The sequence below is a fragment of the Ostrea edulis genome, chromosome 2 (assembly GCF_947568905.1).
Source record: "Ostrea edulis chromosome 2, xbOstEdul1.1, whole genome shotgun sequence".
Lineage (NCBI taxonomy): Eukaryota > Metazoa > Mollusca > Bivalvia > Ostreida > Ostreidae > Ostrea > Ostrea edulis.
Genome location: NC_079165.1, coordinates 14,291,143 through 14,310,313, shown reverse-complemented (window position 1 = coordinate 14,310,313; position 19,171 = coordinate 14,291,143). Strand labels below are relative to the sequence as shown.

General features: G+C 35.7%; 1 protein-coding gene across 1 annotated transcript in view; it reads right to left on the bottom strand.

The window, feature by feature from the left end:
- The window catches only part of LOC125679644 (low-density lipoprotein receptor-related protein 4-like), a 408,142-nt gene that overhangs the window by 9,212 nt on the left and 379,759 nt on the right, over positions 1–19,171 (bottom strand). The window contains exons 2-14 of the mRNA XM_056156148.1: positions 11,594–12,035; positions 10,318–10,570; positions 8,638–8,785; positions 7,280–7,390; positions 6,832–7,083; positions 6,366–6,516; positions 5,971–6,108; positions 5,781–5,886; positions 3,117–3,255; positions 1,244–1,363; positions 584–808; positions 316–496; positions 55–182 (exon numbers count right to left, since the gene is read on the bottom strand). Coding sequence (XP_056012123.1) covers positions 55–182; positions 316–496; positions 584–808; positions 1,244–1,363; positions 3,117–3,255; positions 5,781–5,886; positions 5,971–6,108; positions 6,366–6,516; positions 6,832–7,083; positions 7,280–7,390; positions 8,638–8,785; positions 10,318–10,570; positions 11,594–12,003 — 2,362 coding nt within the window. The 5' untranslated portion in view covers positions 12,004–12,035. The remainder of the gene's footprint in view (positions 1–54; positions 183–315; positions 497–583; positions 809–1,243; positions 1,364–3,116; positions 3,256–5,780; positions 5,887–5,970; positions 6,109–6,365; positions 6,517–6,831; positions 7,084–7,279; positions 7,391–8,637; positions 8,786–10,317; positions 10,571–11,593; positions 12,036–19,171) is intronic.

Below are 19,171 nucleotides of genomic sequence, written 5' to 3'. Positions count from 1 at the left end.
TTTCTATTCTCGAAATTAATGATGGAAAACGAGATTAATTCTGTTTATGCTTACATGTAAAATCAATAGTGAGGCCATTCGGCCATCCAATATCAGTTGTTGCAATATACATTTTCGAGGTTCCGTCCATATATGCTCTACCTATTTGAGTTACATTTCCAAACTCTGTCCAGTACAAGAAACTAAACACCGAAAAGGAAACAGTACGTCAACTAAATAGCGTGAAGGAATTCCAGATAATTATAATTTAAACAATGATTTCGTCTTCCTTATGCGGTAATGAACGATTTTTTCGAAGTATATTCATGAACATACCCTTTTGACGGATATACCACGATTTCCCTTGGACTGTATAAGTTAGACAACAAAGTCTTATGAAGTGAATTCATTCTATGTATCACGCCAATATAACTCTGGCTCGGTGTTGAGCCCACTGCAGTGTAGTAAATATTTCCCGTGGAATAGTCAATGACCATACGATCAGCATAAGCAAAGCCTGTGTAATATAAACAATTTATGTTCGAAACCAACAAGTACAGGATATACATTCCAAACGAGATCACAAATCACAAGATAACTAGACCTATTGCGTAGACTAAAGTTGTATTCCTTCCATGGAGTGTGGTAGACATTATGGATTTGGTGGAGATTTGGGAATAAAAGAGTTTCATACTTGATTTATCAAGTATTATTCCAGGAGAATTTGTACTGAATGGTAATTTGACTAGATTCCCTGTATCGATGTCAACCTGGAGGATCCTTCCGTGTGAGTAATCCGCAACAACAATGAAATTCGTGGAAAAAACATCTATAAAGTGAAAATGTATGTAAAAAAAAAAATGAAATATTCCTTTTTAAAGTTTCTCTCAAGATACATATGTACATTGTAAAAATCCTTAAAGGTATTGGTGTTCAGCTAAGAAATATCCCAATTAATTTGAAATACGACTACAAGTGGGAACATTCGATCACAAATATACTCACCACTGTCGCAAGTCGTGTTTTCTGATTTAATCTCCACCCCCCATCACATCCACATCTTACTTACCACTGTCGCAAGTCGTGTTATCTGATTTCATCTCCAGCCCCACATCACATTTACATCTTACTTACCACTGTCGCAAGTCGTGTTATCTGATTTCATCTCCAGCCCCACATCACATTTACATCTTACTTACCACTGTCGCAAGTCGTGTTATCTGATTTGATCTTCTGTCCCACATCACATTCACATCTTACTTACCACTGTCGCAAGTCGTGTTATCTGATTTAATCTTCAGCCCCACATCACATTCACATCTTCGCCCGCTCCGTGTCGGTACACATATATCTTCACAACCACCGTTCATAATATGACAGGTACCTACATGTATAATAAAATATTAAGGAATAAGAATTTCATCCAATTTCAGGCACCCCGTGGGGATCCTAGTTAGAAAATATTCTTATTACTCCTTGCATGTCGCAAGAGGCGACTACATGGGGTTTTCCATCGGATGAGACCACAAAAAAGAGGTCCCGTGTTACAGCAGGTGTGGTACAATAAAAATCTCTCCCTGCTCAAAGGCAGTAAGCGCCTAGCATAGGCTTAAATTTTACAGCCCTTCACAGGCAATGGTGACGTCTCCATATGAGTGAACGATTTCAGTCCATGGAAAAAGCACTGCGCATAAACTCGTTGTTTGATATATTTTTCAAGTTTCACAGAAAAAACGTTAGTCCCATAAGGAGCACGAAATCTTACACAAGAGGAACAATACATTTACAAAACAAAGCATGGACTCTTGACAGGAGGAATATCACCTCTTACACAGAATCTTATACTATTTAGAATCAACATTTTAAACATGTTCTTATTTTCGTTCCTATTGAAATAAAACGTACATCTGTCATATAAGCACTCTTAGCACATACATTTGCAAGTATTATATCTTTAAATACCATGAATAATCAATCACGGTGAATTCTAGAGAAACCACATTCGGAAATATTTCTTTTTGAAATATTCCAAATAACCATCTCATTTTAACGAATTTAGTGAAAATTTTAAAATATACATATTCGCCCATGATCATCATGGTGTACCTCAGGGCTCATCAATATCTATTCTCTTTAAAATTTCATTTCAACATGATTCTACTGTACACAGTTGTTTGCTGATCGCATGTTGATGACTTTGCTATCCCAAGAATTAGTAAGCGAAATTTTTCATCTTGTAACCAAACATTAAGATACTTCGAATCCGAATTAGAATCGAAACAATAATCAAATTTATTTGCCTATTTACATGTACATATGCATCAACCATATCATGGACAGATCGCTAACCAGCAAAAACGTAATAAGTGAAGTTAAGAGGTATACTGCATCAGAGGAATTTGATATGGATGAAAAGTGGAGGATATGTACAACAATATTTTGAAACTGAAAACTTTTAAATTTACTTAATTTAGTCAAAAATGCAGTTTTAGTAGAAACCAATCTGGAAAAAAATTTAAGCCCTGCTGACTTTGAACATGCGATCAACAGCTCAGCAGTCGAAGTGCTAATCTGCTGAGCTACTCAGCTAGGCAATTATTTTTTAAACAAATAGACAAATATTGCTGATATTTATATTTTCGTCCATGTTTTAAAAGGAAGTCATTATGACGATTTAGAGTACCTTCTTAAGAAGAGCGTCAATCATATAACTCCTCTAAGGAATAAGAAATAGAGGTAAACAGGGAACGCTAGATATACCAGATGTGGGATCCGGTTCCTAGGAGGCATCCGCTGTCGACCGGTCACACCCGCTATATCTTGATAAGTTAAACAGACTAATCCGCAGTCAGAATCAATGCGCCAAGAACGGCCTCACAATTGGTATGAAACACGTCAGGCAGCATTTGACCCAATGAAGGCCTGTATTGTCAAACATTTAACGTAGAAATGTATGAAGAGAACTTTTATAGCGAGATACTGGAATCCGTGTTTGCCCTCTTCTCGATTTTGTATTCTATATAAGATTTATGATATAGATCGCTGCTCGTTATCTTGAATATTTTGTTTGTGAAAATAGTAATAAGTGTACAAATGTTTTTGGTGACAACGTATTCATAATTATGTAAGCAATTAACCTCTTCTATCTTGTTGTAATGACCGGTCAAAAACAGCGACTCCGTTTGAGTTTTCTAATATATTCACCGCATATTCTGCATTCAACCCACTCTTTCTTGCAAAGCTCATTTGGTTTCCATTTATCCAAACAAAGAAATCCTAAAAAAAAAAAAAAGAAACTGAAATAAGCAATCATGCATATATTTCATCACTGTGTCCAGGCTTCAAGCTCAGATGCTTTTGGTACTAATAATAAAACAAATAAATAATCAATGCGGGAGACTCTGGATAGCTCGAACTATGGACATGAAATCGCGTTCCTGATATTTTTTTCTATGCAACTTAGCAAAATGAAATTTGGATCCCGTTAGACATATTGTATTGTTTACACTCTTGTTATCTCGAAATGATGGTAGCGTATACCCACCGCCAATAAAGCCAATACTTATTTCTTCTAGGACCTTACCTGGATAACACTCACTGTCTGGGGCTAGCTATACCGTGTACGTTAGGTAGATGACGAAACACCCGTGTTTCTTTTAATATGTTCTCCTTAAAACATTTTTATACATATTTATGTATAAAATTTCATTATCTTTATTTGCATTTCCATATACATTCCTCTGATGTTATTTATATTGATACATGAAATTTCTGTATTGTTCCTTATGTACCACTTCCATTATAGTTTGAGCAAATAAAATGAATGAATGAAAAGATAATTGATAATTGTTAAATTGACCAGCTTAAGGCTCACACCTGTGCTTCATTTCGCAAGGCAGTGATTCATTGCTTGTTTAAGGGTTTAACGACAAGCGGATAACTCTAAAAGTTTGAAAACTTTGTTTCAACTTGATAATAAATTTTGAGAAGATAGTTGAGAGACATGCCAATGAATATTTTCATTAGATGTAGATATACACATACGAGTACTATAAAATCTGTATCATTTCGGTTGGATCTTTATTTTCCGGATTTAAGTCACAAGTCGATCAAACTCATGAACTCTGTAAGTTTTATCAAGTTATTGATAGCCGCATGTATACTACGTATAACTATGTGTACATTTAACAACTAGAGTCATTCAGAAATATCATATGGCTACTTCAAACTTCAGTTGTCAACACATTTAATATCCCAGTCAGTGGGAGGGATGAATAGGAGTTACGGTACCTATACTGGATTCCTAAACTCCACAAATAAGTACATTACTTGATCCATTAAATGTTCTACCAAGCCCCAATCTTTCCTCCTCATCAAAATATCAACTGATGTGAAGAAACGTCAAACGTATGGTGTCACAACATATGCCAAAAGTAGTGTCAATCAAATATGGATTCTAAAACATTCTAAAGAATTTTTAGTGAATTTGAAATAACAAAACCTTTTGCAAATCAACATCATCAAAACGTAGGACTTTTCAACATATTAAGCGGCAACCATTCCTAACGATAAATTAAAGACTACACTGTTTGACATCATAAAACTGTTAGGCATTCCAATAGTCTGTTGGAATTACCATGTTCACGAACTGTGCTCCTTTATCAACAGACCTGTTTTTATATCCTTACGAGGCAGAGTTTATTCAAAAGCATCCACATCACAAGAAAAAAATATCTTGCTGTGGCTTTAAATTCGAAATTTAGATACATCGACAGTTTTTTATTTGTTAATGAAACTCCTACAAGGAATACAAAATTAAGAGTTGGTTAAACACGGACCCCTGGATATAGCAGATCAGATGCCTAGGTGGAGTAAGCATCCCCTGTTGACAGGTTCACACCCGCTGTGAGCCCTACATATTGATCCGGTAAATGGAGTAATCCGCAGTCAAACTCAGTGTGTAAAGAACGGTCTAGAAATTGGTATGAAACACGTTAGACAGCATTTGATCAATGACATATTGTATTGGCAAACTAGTGGAATGGTCTACCATATGATATCAGAACTGCTGCTAGTCTCTGTATCTTTAAATCTAAACTAAAGACTCAGCTGTTTACAATTCATTACAACTAGTCTGTGTAGATGAAATCTAAGTCAAGATTACTATGTTGTGTAATCATAACACATTCCTCATCTTCACCTATTAGTCATTTGTTCTTATACAACTAATTTTACTTATTTCATTGTTATCTAAATTGCGTTTAGAGCAATATGGATTTTACGCTTTACAAAATAAATTTATTATTATTATTACTAGATCGTTATAACGATAATATAATTTGCAAAATGCTGAGTTTAAACGAGACCTTGAAACCCCTAAAACATCAATTTGTTTGCCATTAGTCTATTTCTCATTAAAAACTTATCACATGCAGAAAAAGCTTTCGCGTATCAAATCAGTTGAGAGAAATAAACACCACATGAGATTGATCACTGTTCGTTATCTTCACATTTCATGCAAATGGAATATTGCAACATAAATATGGAAAGTTGGTGATTGAGAAGTTGAAGTCGTCCTGTTTGTCATAAAGTTGAGTTGTTAGATTGCTGTTGACATGTATGTTCAATGAAATATCTAAGTACGAAGCAGATGTGGAAGACTCTGTGATGTATTATATTTCGAGTTCACTGGAGTATATCAAATAAGATATGAATGAAAATGATAATACTTATTATGAGTAATATTACGCGACCACCTTAAGCTTGGGACTCAAAAGTTTTCTAATAATTTGGAATCATACCTTATATACCAATGCCTGTGTTGCGCCTAATGTGACGATATGGGTTTTGATATCAGATCCATTTGTCATTGAACTTTTAATCAACGAGTTGTCAAGCCAGTATATCCTAAAGAAAATCGGTAGATAATTTGAGACAGGTATAACATTTGACACCGTCATCTCTCTAATCTTGACATTACTATAAATGTACCTGTCGCTTGTGACGTCATATTGGAGAGAGCTGGGATTAGCCACATTTGCAGATGACAAAATAACTTGGGGAGTATCCCTGCTCCATGTTCCTCGCATTATTGACTTCCCCGACGATCCAGAAATCCAGTAAAGATAGCTACAGTTGTAGATAGTACAAAATGTAAGCTTACAGTATACAACTACAGGTTTAAATATACCGTGCTCGCATGAACTCCCATTTCCAAGTTACATCATATGGTTTGTTCAATGAAAAGGCAGATGGTATTTTTTTTGCATTTCAATTGTATCCCGTTAGCAGTAAGTATATTTTGTACAATTCAATACTTTACAATTACGAAATAACATTTAATGTCTTTATTCACTCTTATAATTCTGATACTAAAATGAACAAACCTATTGTGGGGGTCCACTGTGAGAGATGATGGTTCTTGAAGGCCGGAATAAATTGTTGACATCGTGCCAGAATTGATGGAAAATGCACGGATACTGGACTGTGTAGGTTCGATCCAGCCAAGAAGATTAGCAATCCAGTCAAATACAAGGGCTTCAAAATGAATGTATACAAATATCTAATGTTCTGAGGATTCCATGGTTTAAGTTGTTTGTTTCTCAGCGATACAATGTAACTAAAACAAATTATTTCATTTACAATTTTCCACAAACCTAATATAATTTGGAAATTGTGTACAAATGTTATCTGCTAAGTAAACACTGAACAGGTGTACCTTTTGTATATAGAATTTCGTGTTTTCACAGCTTTGCACTCTTTCAATATCTTCTTTTCTTTGACAGTTTTATTAGATTTGGCGTAGTTTCTCATATTTCTAAAACCTCTTACCTTTTTTTCATAGTTTCTTACCTTTGGCATAAGAAATGGATGCTAACGTTCTAATTTGTGAAGTGATGATGTTTAATTCCTTTAAAGAGTTATCACTGTTGTCCACAAAGTAGATCAGGTCTAACTTGGCGTCCACGGTAAATGTTTGAATAACCGAGGAGACCCGAAAAGAGGGATGCAAACCTTCTCCCGCACTAACGGAACTCACTTCCAACATGGAAAACGTTGTTGCATTGTTCACAATAAAGCCTTTTTCGTGGAACCAGGAGCGGTCTATACAATATATATAAATGCAAATCGTATTTACTCATATAAGCAGCAATCCGAACTATCTTAAATAAGAATTGCAAGATAGACCAAAAACAGGTCCCGGGAAAGCGGTAGGTGAGACACATAAACTGTATGCTGCAGAATTTTATTGATATGTTCATTTCTTTAATTTAATCAAGAGGAAAAACATCTGAGGTACCTGTGCATGTTAAGTTATCTGTGGAGAGTTGGAAACCTTCCGCACAGAGACACGTAGGACCCATAGGAGTTTTAACACACATGTGTTGACAGCCTCGAGAGGAACACGGGTCTGTGTTGTAAATGTATTCGTTATACAGATACATAAATTGTTTCTATTATGGAGTTAAAAACAATGGAAATGTACAAATTCATGTAATCGACGATTGCATAATCTAGTGATGTCATTTTGTAATAGATCTGTTAGCAGAATACGGAACGCAACTTATCACTTTCATTCATCCGCGGCATCTTTTTGTAAAATTTGTATTCAATCAATTGATATTTTTCTTTATATGTAAATTTTAACCATGTTTCGAATGCAAAATCCCAAGCATCGGAAAGAACCAAGACGCATAAAACCGTGGAAATTGCATCACAGCGTGCCAGTTGGATGGTGCAAATTTCACAAATGGATCCAAGATGAATCCAACTTTTTTAAAGCATTTCGCAACACAGTTTCCTTTTCCAATAGTGAACACAGCACTCTTCATCTTCTTTATTTTCATCCCACCCAGCTATACTCTTCTTATAACTGTGACCGACAGCATATCGATAAATGTAAGCGTTGTTCAGACCTGGATATCATAAAACTTTTACCAAACTCATACTCAAACTCAAATATGTTTGTTTTGAGTACAACTCTGAGGAAGTTCCGAAGCATACTAGAAAAATCTTGAGCATGTACTTCTTTTGAACATGAGACTGATTTTATAGAAGATTTATAACCTTGGGTACAGGTGCGTTTTGGAGCATGGAGTTTCGAGTTTGGGTATGAAAATGTGCTCAAAGTTTTATAACCTCGAGGTCAGAATAATAGTATTCGAGTAATAGAGTAAAATTGATATCGACATTCACTAAACTACCAATATATTTTGGCATTCGTTTATCTGCAAATGATTTTAATTACGAATCGTGTAAATACAGTGTATAAGCTGGGTTAATGAAACTGACACATATTCATGCTTAATCGACTGTAGCCATTCAATTTCTTGCTTCTGATCGATTAATTGATTAATTGATGTTTTCCGCCACACTCAACAATTTTTCAGCTATCTGGTGGCGCCCAGGTTTTATTGATGGAAGAGAGAACCCATATACAATGTACCTGGCTCTCCACCGACTTTCCGCAAATAAACTGGAAAACTTTCTCACTTACCGGCGAGAGCGGGATTCGAACATGCGCCGACCAGAGGTGAGAGACCGTGTGAATTTGAATGCGATGCTCTAACCACTCGGCCATGGAGGTCCTTCTTAAGATCGAAGAGGTATATATAAATATAGAAACAAAATGGTTGTGATACGTAGTTTTTTTTTTACCATTGTATGAGATGGACGTTTCTGCATCGTAAACATGTACGACAAATGGTTGCCCTGTATCAATCTGTATATTGTAAAGTGGTGACCCGGATGTTGTATCAATTCCTATCATTCCTCTGGTACTAGGGCTTACAACGTGCAACATATTCTGGGAAAACAATTTAAAGCATCATAAGCAGAAGACAGAGCAACAAAAACGATTACCTTTCCTGATTCTGCAACAAAAATTATCTAGAACATGAATGGAAACAAAATAAAGAATAGTCTAGGATTAAGAAATTTATTTTCGTGATCATATTAATTGATTCCCTGCTTTTAAATACAGGAGTGCTCCCTTCAGTTGACTTTTTCTTAAATATTAAGTTGCTGGTCAAATAAGTTTGTGTGATGTTTCATGCACTAATTCACTCGATACATGTAATCATACCTGGAAGCAATAATATTTAGCTTTACTTAGCCTTGGGTATTTTTTATTTAATCTACCGGATCCGCAATTCGAGCATTTGTATAGGTACGTCTAATTAGACAAAATATGGAAAGCATCTACATCCATTATGATGGCCTAGTGGTTAGGCCGTCAGACTCTTGACCGAAAGGTCGTGGGTTCGAGTACTGGCCGCGGCAGGGCTGACATTGTGTCCTTGGGAAAGGCACTTTACATGAATTTCCTCACTCCACCCAAGTGTAAAAGGGGTACCTGGCTATAGAAAGTGAAAGATATTGTTAGAATGTTAGTGCTCTAGCGCTTGTAATGGCAGCTTGCACTGTATGCTTCCTAGGAGGCTGAGAAAGTTCTAGATTGATATAAGGTCTGCCGGGGTAATAATGTACATTGATTATTGTAAAGCGCTTTGAGCAGCATACGCTGGAAAAGGCGCTATATAAAACCAATCATTATTATAACCAATCATTATCCAATAAAAATGCCAAGGCCCAAACGAAGTAAACTGAGATTCACCCCGATTTAATTTATTTAATACTAAATAATTTTTTTAAACATCTTCCTTCGCTTCGGCCTACAGTATCGATCTTGAATATTAGATGGAATAGAAATTTTTTTCAAAAAAATATTTAAATTCAGTGAATTGAGATTTTTCAAAATACAAGCATAAGTCATTACTAAAAATTGGACATGGTGAAATATATCATAACAAGTTTCATCGAGTGAGTATAATTTACAATACATTTTATATTTATATATTCTGTAAGCTACATAAGAAATAAAAAAAATAATAATGGCATAGTCTTTGTATTGTGTTCATGAAAAAATAAATCATAATTTGTTTAATTTATATTTAGATAAGCACTTTACACAGAAGAGGCCCGAATTACAATGTAGACGTATATCAAGTGTAAATTGGTTTCATGTTTCATTCTTGATCTTAAATAGCCGCGGATTTTGCATGTTTCGTAAAACACCCTGTGAATACCGTCGCTAGGTGATTGATTAGATTTGCGAAACTTCTGGGAAAGAGGTAACAATAGAATGGAAAACAATATGGATAAGTCAACCGGAACGAAACTCAGTACATCTATATGCATAAGTCATTCCGAATGGAGAATTGTATAACTGAATGACTATAGCTCAGCTGAATTACGTTATGTATTAATATATGATGCTTTTCAGAAAGACAAATACGGTATGCCCTGATCAGTAGATGACCGCGCCCTACACAGTACCTGATTGTAATGTATTCCAGTCACTGTAACTTGGTTCATTCGTCTTAAAACCCGCCTACTGGATCCATCGTAGTTACAGGCGTCTAGCGTATGTCTACCGTAGTCTGCCCAATAAAGTATGTTACTGACAATGTCGATAGAGAGAGCCAACACACGAATCAAACCCGTGTGCGCTATCACGACCCTGTCGCTCCCATCCATGGAGGCTCGCTCAATGCGGGGATTAGGACCATTGTCGGAAAAGAACATCAATCTGTTAGAACATTTAAAATATTACAAATAACGAACAAGATGTGTTTGTGAAACACTGATGACATGAATGGTCATGAGGTCAAAATGTTTCGTACGAAAAGAAAGGTAATGCAAAAGGAATACAAATAAATATGAAAGTTCTGTCAAAGTTATGGTCTAGGTTAAGCCCCAAAAGAAAGGCCATGCAGTCAAGCATTTTGGAACCAAGAGAAACGTCTTGTCACAAGGAATACAAATATGACGCATGAAAGTCTTCCATTAAAAGGTTAAGGCCAAGGTTAAAGTTTTTTGAGGACAAGGATACAGACCAAAGACTATATGCCCCTAATCTCAGATCAGGGGGCATAAACGTCCATCAAATTATGTTATGTTGCATATATTAAATCAGTAGGAAATGTGAAAAGGATTGATTAATAAATTTAATTAACGTTCACTAAAAACGAAAATTTGAAATCTTTGAAGTACGTATGGATTCATGATTATGGGACGGCACTAGACGGCCCAACGTATGCAACAAATGTTAAATTGATTCATGATTTACTGCGGAATGCTTTTCATTGCGGTCTGTCTGTGTCAATGTTCGTTGTGATGGTTTCTTCTGGTTTTCAGGATGAGTTATGAAGTTTACTTCTAATAGAATATACTGGTGTTACTGTTCTTACTGTGTTTGTAAAGTACACGCTAGCACATTTGTGACCAATTCATTTTGGGAAAACGTTTATCATCTGCATTGCTGAAAAGGGTGACGACTACTATCAATAACTAAATTTAATGAAAATTATCGGTTATATTGTCATGCAATAAATCATTAAGGATATTTCCGATAATTGATACGGTGCTTGCATAAATGTTTCTTGTATTTAGATTAGATCTTACAAAGTACATCGTTGTGTTCTGCAGACTTTAAAATCAAACGTCGGTTTGGATCGCCTCTAGTATTTCCTGACTTTACTTGACTACAAAAGATTTAAGGTTTCGTTTCATGATCGTAGATCTGATGTCATTAATTTATAAAACATTTTACCCATCTTCAGCATCTAGCGCTATCCCTTCTGGCTGCTTCATGTCTTTGTCAACAACGACTTTATATATGGTGTTATTGCTAGTGTAAGCTGGTTTCATTGCAATCCAATCAAGTAAGGAGTCACACCAATACAAGTTCTTTGAAACATAATCAAATGCGATCTGTCCGAGAGATGTAGACTTTCCTTTGTAAATGCGTGAAATCCTTGTTTGATTCTGCCAAATGCTGAAGTTTGAGAATGCGTAAATTGAGTTTCTTATGCTTGTAAAAATGGTATTTGTTTCTGGATCAGACGTGATGCTGGTCACCTGGGTTTCGGAAGGAATTAAAGACTTAGATACGTTGCCATAGCGACTCGCCGAAGCTCTGGGTATTTCTGTGATGGTAAGTATCGAGGCTGGACTCCACATTCCCAGAATGAGACCCTTGTCTCCAGGAATACCTTCAATAAAAGAGTCAATGAAAACGTATAGTTGTTTGCTATATAATGATCTAATTTACTAACACCAGCTATCACGGGGTCGAATGCTGTCTGACGTGTTTTTAAAATTACCAATTGTTAGACCGTTCTTTACGTACTAAATTTGACTATGGTGACTATTGATTATTCCGTTCACCTGATCAAAAATGTAGATCTCCCGGTGAGTGCGGTCTGTCAACAGAAGATGCTTACGTAGACAGAATCAGTGTACTAAGTACAGCTTAACTAACTAACTAACTATATATATATTTGTCTCTGATTAACGCAGGTTATTTTTGTATAACCTGGTTTGATCCGCTGGTTTGGTATGGGGATACACCTCCTTGACAACCAGAGCCGGAACTATTTTTTATCTCTCTGAATTTACTTCGCAGCACTGTTTTCAGCCTTCTATGGAATAGAAAGTCAACGTGTACAATAAGTTTCTTCGGTTTGATATAGATATTTTTTTCTTGTTGTCAATATTAGCATCACTGTTGTAAAACATCTTTCCCTATATGTATGGTCAAATAATAGATTTAAACAAAGATATTATATTCGAATTAATGATTTGCCAAGTAATGCATTACCCTGTTCATTTTGAAATACATTTCTCACTGGGGAAAAGGGTGGGTGGGGGGGGGGTCATTGCTTGATCCGTCTTTCAACTAAGCAAACAAAAATTCATACCTCACATTTTTATCACATGACGTCAGATAAATAGGCTAGGCTCCGTAGAACTAAGATTGAAGATGGCGACCTTCATAGCTAGACGCTTCGTCGTTGTTGCTAAGTGAATCATTGCATGGCTCAGTTGACTTGTATTTTTCCCAGTTTAGGTACATTTTGATAAACAAAGGTTAGGATCTTTGTCTCTTGCATTAAATTATAAGGAATTACTTTAATTTTGGGAAATACTTGCCCCAGAATTAAAGTCATTCCTTAAAAAAAAAAAAAAAAAAAAAAAAAAAAATATATATATATATATATATATATATATATATATATATATATATATATATATATATATTAAGAAATATTTTTATATTAAAATATTTCTTCACTTAGGGCAGTTATGTTCATTTAAGAGTTCATTACTATTTCCGTGCTTTATATAAAATATTTCATATGCAATGTGTATCGTGTATGATCCTCTTAGATATACGTTAAACTAGAGCAAAGTTCGTTGCAAAGCAACGAGAGGTCTTCCGTCGGAGCTATGTGACATAGAAACCTTGCACTTGACCATAATATCCTTGGGTCAGGTCCTAATGCAGCCTCAGTTAACATGAAAATCTGTTGTAAGTATGAAATCTAAATGTTTCTTCATTACTTGATATGGCCAGGACAGGGTTTGTATTTTATAAAAAGTGAACTTCTCAATGTGACCATGGGTCAAGGCCAGGACATATTCTTTGATCATATGGAAACTTTTTATCAGTATTAATTAAAAAAAATTGCCATTAGTAAGATATATTAAGACTCTAATCAATTTTTAATTTTTAGACCTTTAGAAATGGTGCAAATGACCTTACATCAAGAATATTCATCGTATGGTCATTAATAATCTCTATGTGAATAATGAGCTTACTGTGTATTTTTAAAAGTTGTGGTCTGGGCATATTTGCACGGATAGACGGAGTTGGCGATATCTCAAACTTTATTTGCTGGGACTATGGCTCAGGACATAAAATAAAAGTTTATAGCTGTTAACAATATTTTATCATACAACAAAATTATGATAGCATAATATTCAGACTGAAGAGAATAATTCATCGAGTTTGAATTATCTATACATACAAATCAAATAAATTGCTCTCAAATCTTGAATATTTTATTAAACTTTAATATATATCTTCGTAAATACATGTAGGTATATTATGTACACAGTGCGCACAGAAGTCGCGTATGAATTTCACGCCAGGGACACGTGCCGAAGTTACATAATTTGGACTAGGAGTTCTGAATCAATGTTTAATCAAAGTCATTGTTTTTAAACAATAAAACAACAAATCATTAGAAATGAGACTGGTCGGCCATGGGTTTCTGAATATTCTATACGCATGTTTAGATTTGGTTTAATCATGATTATGAACTATTGATTTCAAAACATGTTCAGAAATAATTCGTTATGTTTGTAAAATGTATCCATTTTCTTTTTCAAAACGAAGAATTTGAGTAAAGCTTGTGTGTTCAGTTAAAGTAGTGTGAAATCACAGATCGCTAGTCCAGCAGCGATGAATCTCCGATATTAAACACACATTCAATTAGACATGATTGAGAAACGAACTGTATATAAAATTGCAGATTTTAAAATTGATGCCTGACTCAATGCTCTAGAGTTTTGAATTTAAAACAAATCAAACGTAAGACCAGGGACGTATAAACAAGTATATACATCCCCGGAAAGACTGAATTATTCGAAAAATCCAATATGATCAAAAACATAACATTCTGTGTTATATTCAGGACGACACAGTTTACTTTGTGTACATGCCCTGGTTCACACGCGATGGTTCCTCGGGGCGGTTACGTAATTGTAAACAAAAACAAACCCCGCGGTGTATGTAAGATGCGTGTAGTTAATGACTGAGTTATTCTATGTTTGAAGGTTTGTTTCTTCAAGTAAATATATCGTTGTTTTAATAACAAACATAGAAGAGATAACCTTTTCCTCTTTGGAACGATTGTTTATATTAAAGCTACTAAATAATAAAAAAAGAAAGTTGTCAATAGATGATATTTAAAGGAACCATAGATCACGTTAAAACCTTATTTTAAAAGAATATTAGCATTTCATGAAGTCAGATTTATCAATTAAAGCAAGTTTATCTAAGTTATACGCATATTTTCCCCCTTCACCTACCTAATGATACGGTTACCTGTTTGCGGGTCAAGCTTTTTACATATATATAACACAATACTCGAGCAAAATATTATGTTTATGAAATCAATAAGATGTTAAAGAACAACTTTTCCAGCGAAAGCCATATTGAAATATTTACCGTTTTTCAGTTATAAAGCGAAAACTTTGAAGATCCCCAGATCCCTAATTTAAGGGGCCAGCCCCTTTTAGGGATATCAAAAGAAAGCTCTTAACATTTTGCACAACTTTTGTTCTACACGTCTTAACAAAATATTTTTAGTTTAAAAGATACAAAGGAAAATATATGTAATTTTTTGCTCCTTTAGGCGTCCTAATTTTTGAACCCTGACAACCACCATTTCGAACGCTGTAATCAAAAAACAAAAAACGATGTGCACAACTACAATGCTCCTAATTTTCATTTTCAATGCATTTTCTGCTCAAGCTTATACAGTCTCGGAGCCTTTGTCTGGAAACCAAAGCCACTAAAATTTCATTCAAAGGCTAATAACTCGTGAACAAAAGGGAATTTCTCAAATGTAGTACATGATTTTAAAATTGTTTGTAAAGTTTATAAACCCTGAAAATTTGAGCAAAATCCATGCAGGAATGAGTGAGATATGAAGCTTCAAAGTTAGCGTCTAGGAAAAAGAAGAAAAAAAACGAATAATAAAAATAATCTTAACCAGCACAAGCAGTAGAAGGTCTTCCGTTGTTACTGAAGACCTTAATAACTGTATCTCACTTCCATTCTGAACGAACGTGTGACAGCGTGGTGAGAAGTTTTTTTTACTTCCCTAGATGATCGAGCGGTCTAGCGCGCTGGTTACATGCTGCTAGGAGAGTTGGTTCCTTAGGTCGTGAGTTCAACCCTGGGTAGGGGCGGAAGTGGGTATCTAAATGAAGTGAAATTTAAGTTTCTCTGCTTCACTTAGTTAGTTTGTAAAAAAGAATTTAGTATTTGATACAAAGAGGATATCTATACTAGTGGAAAAACGAAACTGTGCATTATTTAATATATGAACAAATAATAAAAAAAATAACAATGAACAAATCGTATTTTTTGCAATACTCTTAACAAATTTATTCGTTACAACATTTCATAATCCATTAATGTTAACGTCGAATAAAGTGAATTTCAGCACACTCGAACGACACTGGTATTCTAACTTGAATTGACAAAGTAAATAACGCGTGTGACCACCATTTGCTTTCACGCATGCGTGACAACGGCGCCTCATTGATGCAACTAAAGTGTTCAGAAATGCTTGAGGGATGTTGTTCCGGATGTTGGTTAAAGCCTGGCCTAAATCAGCCAATGTCACTGGCTGATTTGGTAAACGGCGTTGACGTCGTTCCATTTCATTCCAGACGTGCTCGATCGGCGATAAATCGGGGGAAACAGCTGGCCAAGGCAAGACATCGACATTCTGTTTAACAAAAAAGTCCCTGACTACACGTGCAACATGTGGCCTTGCGTTGTCTTGCTGCAGAGTGATGTGATTTTGCTGTCTCTGTATGAAGGGTATCACATGGCGCTGAATAATTTCGTCTCGATAGCGTACACCGGTGAGATTTCCACTGACAATTTGTAGAGGGGTCCTTCCTCGAGCTGTTATTCCATCTCACACCATAACGCTACCTCCACCGAATTGTCGACGTTGTGCAACACAAGCGTCCTGGTACCGCTCCCCAACGCGACGATACACTCTACACTGGCCGTTACTGCTATCCAAATGAAATCTGGATTCATCAGTGAACAGAATATTGACCCAATCCTGTATTCTGAATCGCATATGTCGTCTGCACCACGCTAGTTTAGCGATACGATGACGTTGAAGCAGTATTGGGCGCACCGCTGGACGTTTTGGTCTGGTGTTGTGCTCGCACAGACGATTACGCACATTTCTTGGACTGACTGGTCGTAGGCCAGGAATGCTAAGAGCAGTCAAACTTGCTGTCTGGAAACGATTTCTCAGGTGCACAAGTCTAATGTGGTTGTCCTGTCGACGCGACGTCACACGAGGACGCCCAAAACGTGGTCGATCCAGAGTGTTACCAGACTGTTAGAAACGTCTCCATAATGACTGGATGGTGTTCCGATGAACTCCAAAGTGTCTTGCTACGATATTTTGTGCCATTCTAGCTTGAAACATTCCAATAGCACGATTATGTTGGTTTTCGCTGAGTCGTGACATGACAGATGGGTAAGTTTTGTCAAAACTAAAGTGCTTTCCTAATGAATAATGTCCAAACAAACCTTTTACACATTTTCCTACAAACAGTATTGGCCAGTAAAACTGTATGAACTCTTCAGTAAACAACATGTGTTCACTAACCATGAAAAAGTCCGTGCATCTGAATCGGGTACTATCCGATATTGTTCAAAACATCACTTTTATCGATTGTTTAGATTTTATAAATAATAAATATAGAAAAATTATACTAAATTTTATGATACACAGTTTCTTTTTTCCACTAGTATATATTGCGTGGTTTGATATTTGGTTTATCCAACGAGTTGATATGGTGTATTTATTCGCGAAGCTTGACGAGCGAATAAATACACGATATGAACGAGTTGGATAAACCAAAATATGTTCTATTTATCTCATACGTCTTCTTTTCTCTTAATTTTGAGATGATCCCCAGTATGGTAGAAACAGCTGATTGAATTTGTTTTGCATCCGTGGCTCAGACGACGTCGTGCTTATCAGTCTTAATAACGCGGGGAAAAATAGTGCGCTTACAATCCATTGATATACAGTACAAAAGGGCATATTTATAAAAGAAACCATGGAGGAAAATTGTTTTAGAAGGGATTATAAATTATAATTAATAATGGTTTTGCCATTGTAACAAAGTAACAACTATTGACCGAGTATTCATTTTTTGACGTAGATCTGACCATCTGATAAAAGTTTGATGTCGTCGTCTTTTTTAAATAAACATGTGTAACAACGATCAATGAAAGCAATGTTTTAATGCAGCGTTATTAGAATGTTCCCCAGTTTACAATGAAAAATAGAAGTGTTTGTGCATTTGGATTTTATTCACGTAGTTTCTTTGGATCTGAGGGCGAGAGGAAATTCTGAAGCACTTCAGGCCTAGTAAGTAAAGCTGTTGAGATTTATTACATTCAATGTGACTCCAGAGACTGCACTTGTAAATACTTGGTACCACAGCATGTCGAGGTACTTTCGATTATGCTTGTCCAGTAGGCGGTTGATTCCTTGTTGATGATAATAGTGTGGACATATTTTTGTTTTCTGATCGTAATTGTTGAGTAGTTACTGATCGAGTTGGCCTTTTTATGGCCGGTAACTTGCATTATTTGTCAGTGGAGGCAACACCATTTTAATTTTGCTATAAACGAAATTCTAAATAAATACAGAATAACAAGTTATATGCTATATTTCATGTGTCGATATGCATAAACGCAGAAAATATGTCATCCAAGCGGGGACAGCCTCAAAAGTAGTTCGGACCGGAAGTGCTTTACCAAAAGCTAATGCTCTATACACCACATGTATGAGATAAAGTAAAGATATCCAATAATACAAATCAAGAAACACAAAACTCGAATAACATATCAATGTTAGAGCTTTCGGCTTTAATGCCCCTTCAGACGAGCATCCGCTGTCGACCCGTCACACCCACCGTGAACCTTATATCTTGATTAGGTAAACGTAGTTACCCGTAATTAAAATAAGCGTGCCAAGAACGGCTTAACAATCGGTATGAAACACGTCAGACAGCATTCGCCCCAATGATAGGTTGTATTGGCATATTAGATCATCATAACGATCATAGAATTTGCGAAATGCTGACTTTAAATGAGACTGTTGAAACTCCTACACCATCAACTTGTTTGCCAGTAGCCTGCCTTGATTTAAAAACTGATCATTTGCAGAGCAAGCTCTTGCGTATCAAATCAGTTGAGATATATACACATCATGTGCAGGTGATAATGGAATGTTGCTATATAGATATGCGACATTGACGGTGGAGAAGCTGAAATCATCCCGTTTGTCATAAGGATGAGTTGCTAGTTTGCCCTCAATATATATTGTCATTAAAATATCTAAGTATGAAGTAGAAGTGAACGACTATGTGTTGTTTTTTTATTTCGAGTTCACAAGGATATATGTAAATATCTATTAATAAAGAACTTAGGAAGGTAATATCCAAGAAAAAAAATATTATACAACAAATAAAACTCAACAAACTCTTCTCAAAATTGGGAAAATAC